The sequence below is a fragment of the Eleutherodactylus coqui genome, chromosome 1 (assembly GCF_035609145.1).
Source record: "Eleutherodactylus coqui strain aEleCoq1 chromosome 1, aEleCoq1.hap1, whole genome shotgun sequence".
Taxonomy (NCBI): Eukaryota; Metazoa; Chordata; class Amphibia; order Anura; family Eleutherodactylidae; genus Eleutherodactylus; species Eleutherodactylus coqui.
Window position 1 is genome coordinate 168,883,498 of NC_089837.1, and position 13,196 is coordinate 168,896,693.

The 13,196-nt window shown below is 39.7% G+C and overlaps 1 protein-coding gene across 1 annotated transcript in view; it reads right to left on the reverse strand.

Annotated features, from left to right (window-relative positions):
- Nucleotides 1-13,196, reverse strand: part of CSMD1 (CUB and Sushi multiple domains 1) — a 1,401,348-nt gene that overhangs the window by 402,946 nt on the left and 985,206 nt on the right. The window contains exon 23 of the mRNA XM_066607269.1: nucleotides 172-328. Within this exon, the coding sequence (XP_066463366.1) occupies nucleotides 172-328 (157 nt within the window). The remainder of the gene's footprint in view (nucleotides 1-171; nucleotides 329-13,196) is intronic.

Sequence of the window (13,196 nt, forward strand, 5' to 3'; positions counted from 1 at the left end):
GTAATGACATATCGCAAGGATCCTCCACTGATCATAAGAAGACTGGTTTAGTGACGCGTTCCCTTCACAATTTTCTCTCCAGGGCAGTGCTTACTCTGATGGGAATAACCTTATAAGCTGATAAACAGAAATATTAAAGCATAGTTTCTATCTTGAAGAGAAACTACTTACTGCTATAAACTAGATGAAAACCGATGTCGGTGTCAGATCCATTGGTGTTAAATTCTATCCACAAATGGTTGGAAGTACTGTTGAGTGTTATTTTCAACAACTCATTTTTTGTAAAAGCTCCTAAAAGTCGGGAAGAACCATCTCGTCCATCATGCACCTATAACAGAAGAACAAAAACAGTCATGTTAAAAAGTAGACAGACACTGTAAATAAATCTATACCAAGTTCTACAATGTAATTAATTTTCAGAATCCTAACTGTGGGCGAAAGATTAATTCTGTTATGAAGTGCTTCATTTTGGCAGGTTAGATGAAAGATCCAAACACTTCACGTGCTGTCAAGACTTGTATAATCAATTATGTTTTCAAACATGTTAAAATCCTTTTCCCCAATACAATTAATATTTATACCTGTACTTTTCCTTTGAGATTTTATAACCTCAGCTTTTTTGATAATCTACTTAGGCAACTTCAATAAAAAAAAGAGATTGGTGACATTTCAGTGTAGTGTGTCTTTTCTAAGATCATCAATGAGGGAGAAAAAAGAAATTGTCCACTCTGTTCCTTCCTGTCAACTTCTATTAAAAGGAAATTGGAAATTTGAAGCTAAGCTGTCATCTTGCATCTTTGACTTGGTGCATGAGGTGACTTCAATTTTGAATTTAAGGTATAAGAAAGAAAGTGCTGTATAACAATTGAATAATACAAGGGGTCACTATTATATGCCTGCCAAGTAAACTTTATGAAGACATAGCTTGAAATGGGTAAAGATTAATTGAATAACATGACAAAAGACTAATCATTATGTTCAAGCTCTTAGATTTACAACATTTTGAGCATATACATAAACATCAAATAAAATAATTATGTGTATACCTTGATTAAGGCAGTTTAAAAGGTTATTATGATAGCTATTTATGATTTACCAATTGGACTAATTGTTGTGGGCCCCAGCCACTGGATTCCCCGACAATTAGAAGAATGGAAGTCTGTTTAATTTCAACTTTGGGCAGACTGATGATTATGCCACATATCTGAGTGGCGGTGTCCATGAAATATATGATTGTTTCCATCTCGCATCATAGGATTTCATGTGTGTCTGATGTGCATGGTGAAAGTGCTCTCCTTATTGGTTCCTGACGTAGAGAGGAATAATAAATGAAATGTGACCGCCTTTTTCCTGAATATATATAGTATTATGTGAACGTTGAAGTGCAATTGCTGAAAGGCATCTTTATTGTTGGTTGAAGGTCATGTGTGTCATAGGCAGTAATAGATTATCATTATGGAGGATATAAATGTTGTACTATATAAAAACCTACTTTCACTGATGTTTAGACCCCACCACCACCCACTCCCCCTTCCCCAGATGAAAAAATCCTGCTGAAATGAATGTAGTGGCAGATGCCATCACTTTGCCACTTATACAGTAACATGGATCTGTGTATTCATCTTTACTATGTGTGACATGATCTTGATATTATATAATTATATACTTTTTTTCTTTTTTTTTCAAATCAGATTTTATTCAAGATTTTTAGATACGTACAGGGAAAATTACTTGACAAATAAACATCAACCTTTAAACAGGTATCTACTGCCCTGAACAGATAATTCGCAACAATAGCATGTTACACAAAGTCAGGGTACCGGTGCCGAAGTGTATCCACGTCCCGAGTGGACCTAATTGGCCCCGGGAGCGCGTGTATATAATTCAATACCTGTATAACAACTTGTGGGAAAAGCGGGGGGTGGAAAAAAAGGGCAGGGTGAGGGTATGGGGGGGGGGGGGAATATAGGATAGCAGCATTGACTACTGGGATAGTATGTCTAGGAGCCTCAGATCACGCCAGGGGTGCCACGTTGTAATGAATTTCTCTTGTGTGTTGTTTTGCCAACTAGCGAGCTCTTCTAGATTATAAATCCAATCCACCTTCTCCTTCCAATGCGAAAGAAGGGGGGGAGTCTCGTCCCTCCAATGCAGCGGAATCAGGGCTTTAGCTGCGTCGATCAAATGGGCTATCAACCTGTCTCTCAGCGGATGGAACGTTTGGGACGGTCTCCATAGAAAGATCATCTCTGGCATTAGAACAAAGTTTTGTTTGATCCTACCCAGCACTGCGCCCACTCCCCTCCAGAAGGTCTCAAGTTTCACGCATGACCACCATATATGCAGATAAGAACCAATCTCCACGCCACATCTCCAGCATCTGTCATGTGGTGCCAACTTGTATGCATGCAACCATTGTGGAGTTTTATACCAGCATACCAATAATTTATAGTGAGATTCCTGGGCGAGGATGCAAGGAGAGAGGCCATAAGCGGAGGCCAAGATTGACTTAGTGTCCGCTGATGTATATAATTATATACTTGAGCACTATTACACTATCAATATTTACTGCACAGTACTTGTGTTTTTATTTTAGGGGGGTTCATCTCTAGCTATCTCTTTTTAGGACATGATGATACTGTACACAGTGGCGATGTCACTCTATTTGTGCAATGGTAGTCATTGTTAATGACTTATATGTATGTGATATATTGAATACAGGAGTCATCTGGGACTTTATTACTAATGACCTATCCTCAAAATAGGTCATTGACAGTTGATTGGCAAGGGTCTACCACTCGAGATCCTCAGCAATCAACTGATATTGGGTCAACTATCATTACAGACAGAGCCAAAAGTAGACAGCTCTGTTCATACTGCAGTGACCCAGGTTGGTATTGCCGGAACAGCTCTGAGGAATTCAATGGGAGCTATGCCTGTTTGCTTCTGCCTCTGCCCTTAATGACAGCTCACTGATATCAACTGATTGGCAGGATCCTGGACGCCTGCCAATAAACTACTGATGACCTATCCAAAGGATATGTTATCAACAGTAAAGTTCTGGAAAATCCCTTTAAATGAGAATTGTTATAGCTGTTATATCTTATGAGGGTTGCTTTGGTAGACTTAATAGAGATATTATAAATGTAGCAACGCATGTGTTTAATATACATATTTTTAAATTAGCTCTAGCAGAGCTTTATACGTTTTTGTATCTTCTATTATCATAGATCGAATTTGCATATATTTAGTTAGATCCACAGAAGGTACAATTGCAACAAAAGGCTAGTCCTTTGAAAATAATTGGATTTCTGCATTGATTAGTGATAAAATGCAATCTGAATCTTATCTAATTCACAATTAGATGAACGAAATGTAACTACACCAATAACATATAATCAGTTGTATCATTCACATGTTTTTTTAACACATTGAGCATACATCCCCAGTGCAGGGAGGAAAAGTATGTGAACCTCTGTGTTAATGATTTTTCCAAGAGCTAATTGGCAAAGAGTGTTTCAATTAAGAGATGAGATTTGAAGTGTGGGTTTTGCAAGTGTTTTGCCCTTAAATACAGGTGCACAAAACCTGGTTGTTGACAGATCTGTTTTTCTCAAGACAAATTGGTTGGTGTGAACCATGCTTTGAAGCAAATAACTTTTAAAACACTTCAGAATATGTGTTATAGAGACACCCAAAACTTTAAAAGGCTACTAAAGCATTCCTAAAGACCAGTACATCAATCCTGAACAAACTGACTACAAATGGAAAAAAAATCAGGAATGTTGCTACTTTCCCTAAGAGTACACATCCTGTTAACATCACAAGAAGAGCATGATGGGTAATCCTGAAAAAAGGTTAGAAAGAATGCAAGGGTAAAAGTAAAAGACATACATAAAACTCTACAAACCGTAAAAATCTTTGTTCATGCGTCAACTATTAGAGTCAGGAGGGGAGTCAACTCTACTGAAGGAGAGCTCCCAGAAGGGGTATGGAGGAGAAGAAACTAAGGAGGTGAGTGACAAAACTTATAAGGCCATGCATGCTCCTCTGGGTAATACATGCAAATAAGGAAGATAAAACAATACCTCTGTGGCACCACTATTGGAGGGCAGCATTCCTTCAAATCAATGAATGACTCTTAAAACAAGTTTTTAAAACAATGATTGGGAACTAGACTGGTGTTTATGAAAAGTCATCACAAAAGAATCCAGTGATCCAAAAAAATATAGTGGTCCATCTCAGGTTAACTTGAGACAACATAGATGTTTCATAATGCTGAGATGAGAGAGCCCCAAAATGCTCGGGTCCTGGTTATTCGAGTTGAGCTTTTCGTAAAATTCGAGTAACGAACCCCATTGACTTTAATGGGAGTCTCGAGCATTTTTGTATGGGACCCACCGGTTGCCGAACCTTTTTTTTTCTTTCATGTGTTCGTGCTCTCTCTCTCTCTCCTCTGCCAAGCCAGCCACAAACTACTGTTGACGTGCGCAGCGTCGCAGCGGGGAGGGGCCAAAACTGGGGTGGGGTCAAACCCGACGTGATGCTCGCTCGAGTAGCGAGCACCATCGAGTATGCTAATACTAGAACGATCATCAAGCTCGGAAGAGTACGTTCACTCAATTCTACTTCCTATCTACGAACAGCGAACACAAAAGTAGAACTTTTTAGCAGTGTTCCTTGTTTTGATTGGCAGGGTGGAAAAATCAAGACATCTGGTAAGTTCAACTTCATTTTTGGCCAAAATTGAAAGAAGTTTGAATTTCCCAAAATGCCTGCTACAGAAGTAAGACTGCAGCCAATCAGCAGCCAGGGCACTTTGATGCAATCAAAAAATGTGTCCTGCATTTTGCATATAGGCAGCAGTTTCATTGGACACCTGTATCAAGTGATTTAGCCATATATAACATAGACACAGTGTAATTAGCAGCCAATATACAGCTGAGCATAAGACAGAAAAGCTGCATCATATTTGTATGCCTATACAAAATGGGGTCTATTCTTAGGGAGAAATAATCTACAGAGGATACATTGTTGTTGGAGTGAAAGCCTGTATACCAACAGAGAAACTGCATCACATATAGATGCCTATACAAAATGTATTTTTTTTCATGGTGAGATAGTATATTTATGTTACCATCATAAGATACAGCAGCAAAGCAGACAGGCAAACTACACTTTGAGAAATTTGCGGCCTCAAACATTGTTCAAAGTTGCTAGTCATAGAATCATAAAATCATAGAGTTGAAAGGGACCTCCAGGGTCATCTGAGGGCAGGATTCACTAAATCATCCCAGACAGATATTTGTACAGCTTTTGTTTAAACACTTCCATTGAAGAAGAACTCACTACTTCCTGTGGCAACCTGTTGCACTCATTGATCACCCTCACTGTCAGAAATTTTTTTCTAATATCTAATTTATGTCTCCTCCCTTTCAGTTTTATCCCATTGCTTCTAGCCTTTCATTGTGCAAATGAGAATAGGGCTGATCCCTCTGTACTGTAACAGCCTTCAGATATTTGTAGATAGCTATTAATTCTCCTTTCAGCCTTCTTTTTTGAAAGCTAAGCATTCCCAAATCCGTTAACCGTTCCTCATAAGACATGATTTGCAGACCGCTTACCATCTTGGTAATTCTTCTCTGAACTTGCTCCAGGTTGTCTATGTCTTTTTTAAAGTGGGGTGCTCAAAACTGGACACAGTATTCCAGATGAGGTCTGACGAAGGAAGAGTAGAGGGAGATAATTACCGCATGTGATCTGGACTCTATGCTTCTCTTAATACATCCCAGTATTGTGTTTGCCTTTTTGGCTGTTGCATCACATTGTTGACTCATGTTCAGTCTATGATCTATTAGTATACCCAAGTCTTTTTCACATGTGCTGCTTTGCCCAATTCCTCTTATTCTGTATGTCCTTTTTTTATTTTTCTTGCCCAGATGTAGGACTTTGCATTTCTCCTTGTTAAATACCATTCTGTTAGTCACTGCCCACAGTTTAAGCTTTTCTAGATTTTTTTGAATAATCTCTTTCTCTTCCCTAGTGTTAGCTATCCCTCCTAGATTTGTGTTATCAGCAAATTTGATCAGTTTCCAATCAATTCCCTCCTCCAGATCATTTATAAAAATGTTGAACAACACTAGGCCTAGGACAGAGCCTTGTAGTACCCCACTTGATACATTCTTCCACTTGCATGTGCATTCATTTATGACCAATCTTTGAGTCTACTCAGCAAGTTGTGAATCCACCTAACAGCTGACTTGTCAATCCCATATTTGGTCAATTTTTCAATAAGTATGGTATTAGATACTTTGTCAAATGCTTTACTAAAGTCAAGATATACTATATCCACCGCATTTCCCTGATCAACCCAGTCGGTGATTCTGTCATAGAAGGAAAGTAGATTCATCTGGCATGACTTGTTTGCTACAAACCCATGATTGCTCTGGTTAATTACCCCATTTTTATCCAAGTACTTATATACATGCTCTTTAATAATTTGTTCAAAGATCTTTTCCGGTATAGAAGTCAGGCTCACAGGCCTGTATTTTCCTGGTTCCACTTTCTACCCTTTTTTTAAAAATAAGGACAACATTTGCCCTTTTCAAATCTTCTGGGACTTCTCCTGTTTTTCAGGAATTTTCAAAGATTATGGCGAGTGGTTCAGCAATTACCTCTGCTGCTTCTTTTAGTTTCCTAGGATGTAATTCATCTGGACCTTGAGACTTGAATTCATTTGAATTCAAATTAGCTAAGTGTTCCCTCACCATCTCTCTGCTTATAGATAGCCTGCATTCTTTTATTCCCTCACAAGTACAGGGAAGATCAGCTGAGGTTCCATCTACTTTCTGAGAGAAAACAAATACAAAATAGGAATGTAAAAGTTCAGCCTTCTTAACATCATTCTTAACCAATTCACCATTTTTATCTTGTAAGCATCCAATAGCATCTTTGAATTTTCGTTTGCTTTTGATATACCCCTAAAACGCTTCTTTATTGTTTTTGGCCTCTGTTGCAAGCCTCAATTCAATATTAGCTTTAGCTTTTCTGACACTTGCCCTACAGTTTCTGCACATAGCATTGTATTCTTCTTTCGATATTTCCCCCTCTTTCCATTTGCTAAGCATATTATTCTTCGTTTTTAACGTGTGCAAGTTCTGTGTTCATCCATCCTGGTCACTTTAAATGCTTTCCATTCTTCCTTCTTTTAGGGATTGTTAACGATTGTGATTTGATAATCTCATTTCGCAATATTTTCCAACCTTCTTGCACATTTCCGTCCTTAAGAACATCCAGCCATTGGATTCTTCGTAACCTCTTTCTGAGTTCATTAAAATCTACTTTTCTGAATCTAACCTTGAGGTCTGAGTTTTCTCAGGTCTTCTTCCCCTTTTTTTCCAAAATTCAAGTATCACATGATCACTGCCTCATAAGGTCCCAGCCACCCTTACTTCCTCAACCATTTCCTCCCTGTTGGTAAGAATAAGGTCCAAGATAGCATATCCCCTTGTTTTCTCTTCTACCTTTTGGAAGATAACGTTGTCAGCAAAAGCAGATCAGAATTTGTTGGATCCATTACTTTCACCTGAGAAAGATTCCCAACAAATGTCTGGATAGTTAAAATTTTCCATAGTCACTATGACATGCTTTTTCGAGAGCTTGGCCATCTGATGTAGGAAGACTTCATCAATATCTTCTGCTTGTCCAGGTGGCCTATAGTAAATGCATACAATAGTGTCCTTTTAAGTCTGGCCACTTAAAATTATTTGCAGGCCTTATGCAGATACCTGTGGGGTAAGGGGAATTAAATTACACTGCCATTGAGAGCAGAAGTTGAGCGACGCTACCACCTTCACTGACATTGGCATATACTTCATAATTCAAATTGTTTGGGAATTTAAAAAAATACCAACCCAAACATCTACAAGCACAGTGCCTTAATGTAAGCACTACATAGCTCCTTTCAAAGGAAATGCTGCCCTTCAGGCTGCTGTACACAGATGCCTTATGCAATATCATGCTCTATGCTAACTCACATTTTCTGATGCCTATTAGAGATGAGCGTGCATACTCACTAAGGGCAAATACTCGAGCGAGTATTGTCTTTTGCAAGTACCTGCTCGCTCGTCTCAAAAGATTCGGGTGCCGGTGGGGATGAGCGGTGAGAGAGAGATCTCCCCCGTTCCTCCCCGCTCTCCCCCACCTCTCCCCGCCCCCGACGGCACCCAAATCTTTTGAGACGATCGGGCAGGTACTCGCAAAAGGCCATACTCGCTTGAGTAATTTCCCTTAGCGAGTACGCTCGCTCATCTCTAATACCTATCCATAATTTTTAGAACAAAAAGCTGCTCCTCCTGGCACCACCATGTAAGGGTGGCTTCACACGAGCATGTTTTTGTGCGTGCATATGCAAGCACAAAAACACGCTTCTACTTGCAACAATGCATTCCCTATGGTGTGCTCACATGTCCATGCTTTACAGGCGGGTGCCTGCAAAGATAGAACATGCGTGCACCATAGGGAATGCACGCATTGTAATCAGTGAAGCCGCGGCTGCTGCCGGCGGCTCCATTGAAAACAACGGTCTGCCGTCACCCCTGCATTTTTTTCGGGTAAGGGCTTTACATATAAGCTCTTCCCTGAAAATGAAAAATTTTAGTGTAAAAAAGAAAAAAATTCAGGCACTCTTTTCAATAGAGCCACGGCTGCTGTTGGCGGCTCCATTGAAGACAAGAGTCTGCCGGCACCACTGAACTGTTTTTCAGGGAAGAGCTTTACATATAAGCTCTTCACTGAAAAAGAAAAATTTTTGTGATTACGTACATAAAATTTGGACACTAATTCTTTTGTGCTTAGAATAGAATAATCGAGTTGGGACCCATTAACTTTTCATATTTATGACATAATCAATGCTTGTGCCAAATTTCCCGTTTCTATGACACCGGGACGTGAGAGATTTAGATTATGTACGTAAAATGTGGACGCTAATTCTTTTGCGCATAGAATTGAATAATGGAGTTGGGACCCATTAGCTTTTCCTATTTATGACATAATCAATGCTCCTGCCAAATTTCACGTTTCTATGACACCGGAAAGTGAGAAAATTACATTCCTCACATAAAATTTGGACGCTAATTCTTTTGCGCATAGAATTGAATAATGGAGTTGGGACCCATTAGCTTTTCCTATTTATGACATAATCAATGCTCCTGCCAAATTTCACGTTTCTATGACACCGGAAAGTGAGAAAATTACATTCCTCACATAAAATTTGGACGCTAATTCTTTTGCGCATAGAATTGAATAATGGAGTTGGGACCCATTAGCTTTTCCTATCTATGACATAATCAATTCTCTTACCAAATTTCACGTTTCTATGACACCGGAAAGTGAGAAAATTACATTCCGCACGTAAAATTTCGATGCCAATTCTTTTGCGCATAGAATTGAATAATCGAGTTGGGACCCATTAGCTTTTCCTATTTATGACATAATCAATGCTCGTACAACATTTCCTGTTTCTATGACACCGGAAAGTGAGAAAATTACATTCCACACGTAAAATTTGGACGCTAATTCTTTTGCACATAGAATTGAATAATCGAGTTGGGACCCATTAGCGTTTCCTATTTATGACATAATCAATGCTCGTGCCAAATTTCCCGATTCTATGACACCAGAAAGTGAAAAAATTACATTCTGCACGTAAAATTTTGACGCCAATTCTTTTGCGCTAGAATTGTATAATCGAGTTGGGACCCATTATCTTTTTCTATTTATGACATAATCAATGCTAGTGCCAAATTTCACGTTTCTATAACACAGGAAAGTGAGAGAATTAGATTCCGTACATAAAATTTGGACGCTAATTCTTTTGCGCATAGAATTGAATAATCGAGTTGGAACCCATTAACTTTTCATATTTATGACACAATCAATGCTCGTGCCAAATTTCATGTTTCTATCACATTGGGAAGTGAGAGATTTAGATTATGTACGTAAAATTTGGACGCTAATTCTTTTGCGCATAGAATTGAATAATGGAGTTGGGACCCATTAGCTTTTCCTATTTATGACATAATCAATGCTCCTGCCAAATTTCACGTTTCTATGACACCGGAAAGTGAGAAAATTACATTCCTCACATAAAATTTGGACGCTAATTCTTTTGCGCATAGAATTGAATAATGGAGTTGGGACCCATTAGCTTTTCCTATCTATGACATAATCAATGCTCGTGCCAAATTTTCCGTTTCTATGACACCGGAAAGTGAGAAAATTACATTCCGTACGTAAAATTTGGACGCTAATTCTTTTGCGCATAGAATTGAATAATGGAGTTGGGACCCTATAGCTTTTCCTATTTATGACATAATCAATGCTCGTGCCAAATTTCACGTTTCTATGACACCGGAAAGTGAGAAAATTACATTCCGTACGTAAAATTTGGACGCTAATTCTTTTGAGCACAGAATTGAATAATCGAGTTGGGACCCATTAGCTTTTCCTATTTATGACATAATCAATGCTCCTGCCAAATTTCGAGTTTCTATGACATTGGGAAGTGAGAGATTTAGATTATGTACGTTAAATTTCGACGCCAATTCTTTTGCGCTAGAATTGAATAATCGAGTTGGGACCCAATTACTTTTCCTATTTATGAGATAATCTATGCTTGTGCCAAAATACATGTTTCTACAACATCGGGAAGTTGGAGAACTTTTGGCGAGTCAGTGAGTCAGTGAGTCAGTGAGGGCTTTCGTCTTTATATACATAGATATATATATAAAAATATATATATTTACCTGTTCGCCGCGTGGATGAAGAACACATCTGCCACATGCGGCAGATTTTTCCTTCATCCCCGCTAGTTAAAAAAATTCCCTGCTGCTACATCTGCCACATCTGTGGCAGATACAGCAGAGGAAATTTTCAATTCTCTACCGCAGCTGTCACACGTCAGGCCACCCTCTTGATCCCTGCTACAAGGCCAAATTACAATTCTCATTTTGGCGGTGGAGAGGAACCTCAAAATACAGAGCATTTCTCTATGACTGTAGGGATGCATCTGTAACGGATCCCAGCTCTGAGGCTCATGGTGCAGGAGCAGAAAGCTGCTGCTGCTGCACCACCGCCAGTGGCAGGGGAAGCCTAAGTGAGGTGTGTTTTTCAGCTTGTTGCAGCTGGCAACAAAAGCATATGGTAAGACTCATAGTCACAGGCAGCACTTATCCATGATGGTCCAAGAGTATATCAGCTCCTGCATGGAGCTCTCCTTCTGCATCTGCCATGTTTCCAGCTGTAGCTCTTAAAGGGGTGGTCTCGCGAAAGCAAGTGGGTCTATACACTTCTGTATGGCCATATTAATGCACTTTGTAATGTACATTGTGCATTAAATATGAGCCATACAGAAGTTATTCACTTACCTGCTCCGTTGCTAGCGTCCCCGTTGCCATGGTTCCGTCTAATTTCGGTGTCTTCTTGCCTTTTTAGACGCGCTTGCGCAGATCCGTCTTCTCCCTTCTTCTCCCTTCGGCTCCGCTCGGCAGCATCGGCATTTTGGCTCCGCCCCCTTGTACGCATCATCGCGTAGCTCCGCCCCATGACGTGTGCCGGTTCCAGCCTCCTGATTGGCTGGAATCGGCACATGACGGGGGCGGAGCTACGCGATGACGCGAAAAGGGGGCGGAGCCAAAACGCCGATGCTTCCAAGACCAGCCGAAGGGAGAAGATGCATCTGCGCAAGCGCGTCTAAAAAAGCAAGAAGACACCGAAGTTAGACGGAACCATGGCAACGGGGACGCTAGCAACGGAGCAGGTAAGTGAATAACTTCTGTATGGCTCATATTTAATGCACGATGTATATTACAAAGTGCATTAATATGGCCATACAGAAGTGTATAGACCCACTTGCTTTCGCGAGACCACCCCTTTAAGCTTTTTCCAGGAGAAGGTGCAAGCTTGGGTTGGCTGTTCACCTGGTAGAACTAGTCCATTGAGTAATTTATGATATTGCTTTTAAAGCAAGCATCACACTCCTGTCTCCCTTGGCGTAATTTTTGGTAGCTCTACTACTTTTTTGCAGAGGAGAAGGAGGCCCACGATTGGCTGTTTTGTTCACCTGGTAGAATTTTTCCTTATCACTGCACACTAGTTTTACAAATCGTTCAGAGGAGGTGTAAGGCTGTATTCTCATGCAATTTGTGGGGCTTTGGCTGCATTAGGGACCTTCTGGAGGACAAATTAGTGAACCTGATTTTCACTCCTTTTGAGTTCCGATTCACAATGATTTTGGTGGACTCAGCTTGATCCCGGTTTACTCCAGTAATTGCTCATCACTAGCTTCAGCACAAATACACAATGCAATATTTCGAGGAAAAAGAACACTGTACACCTAAACTTCATGCATGCTGGGAAGCATAGTGGAGGTAGCATCTTGGCATGGGGGCTGCATTGCTGCCTGAGTGTAGCATTCCTATAACCTCAAGATTTGGAGTGATGAAACAAGATAATGTCCCAAGGCACACAAGAATGTTAACTAAAAACTAGGTTGAGAAATGAGAAAATTTGTGCTTCAAAACTACGAAGTTAGAATTCTGACCTTAGCCCTATTGAACTACTGTGGCAAAATCTGAAAAGGAATGTACATGCAAGGTATCTCAGAAATATATAGATGAACTGAAACACATTTGTAAGGAGGAATATTCCAAAATTCTTCCTCCATGTCCGAAATCCTAATTTCAGCTAAGGCAAATGCTTGGTGGAGGTGATTGTTGCTAAAAGGGAATCTAGAGGTAATAAATGGAATAATTAATTTACTCTTTCTCCCACACTGTAGATGTTTACTGAATATGCTCAATAGAAGTCATGAAGGGTACAGCAATTTGTGTGTTGTTAGTTTAGCTAGATTGTGTTTGTCTGTAATTGTGGTTTAGATAACAATCAGTACAACAAAGAGCAGAGCGGGCACTGCAAAATCACAAAGAAACAGAGGTACCCTCCCTATGCGAAGAAAGATGCATGTGGCACATGATGAAAAAGTAGCATAGCAACGGAAATACACATTGCAATAAATAAATGGAAACTATATATATATCTCAATATTTTACAAAGTTTTATTTAGAACACACGATTAGTTAAAAAACAATAAAATACCATACGGAAAAAGCACCATTCAGAAAACCTGAATATACACA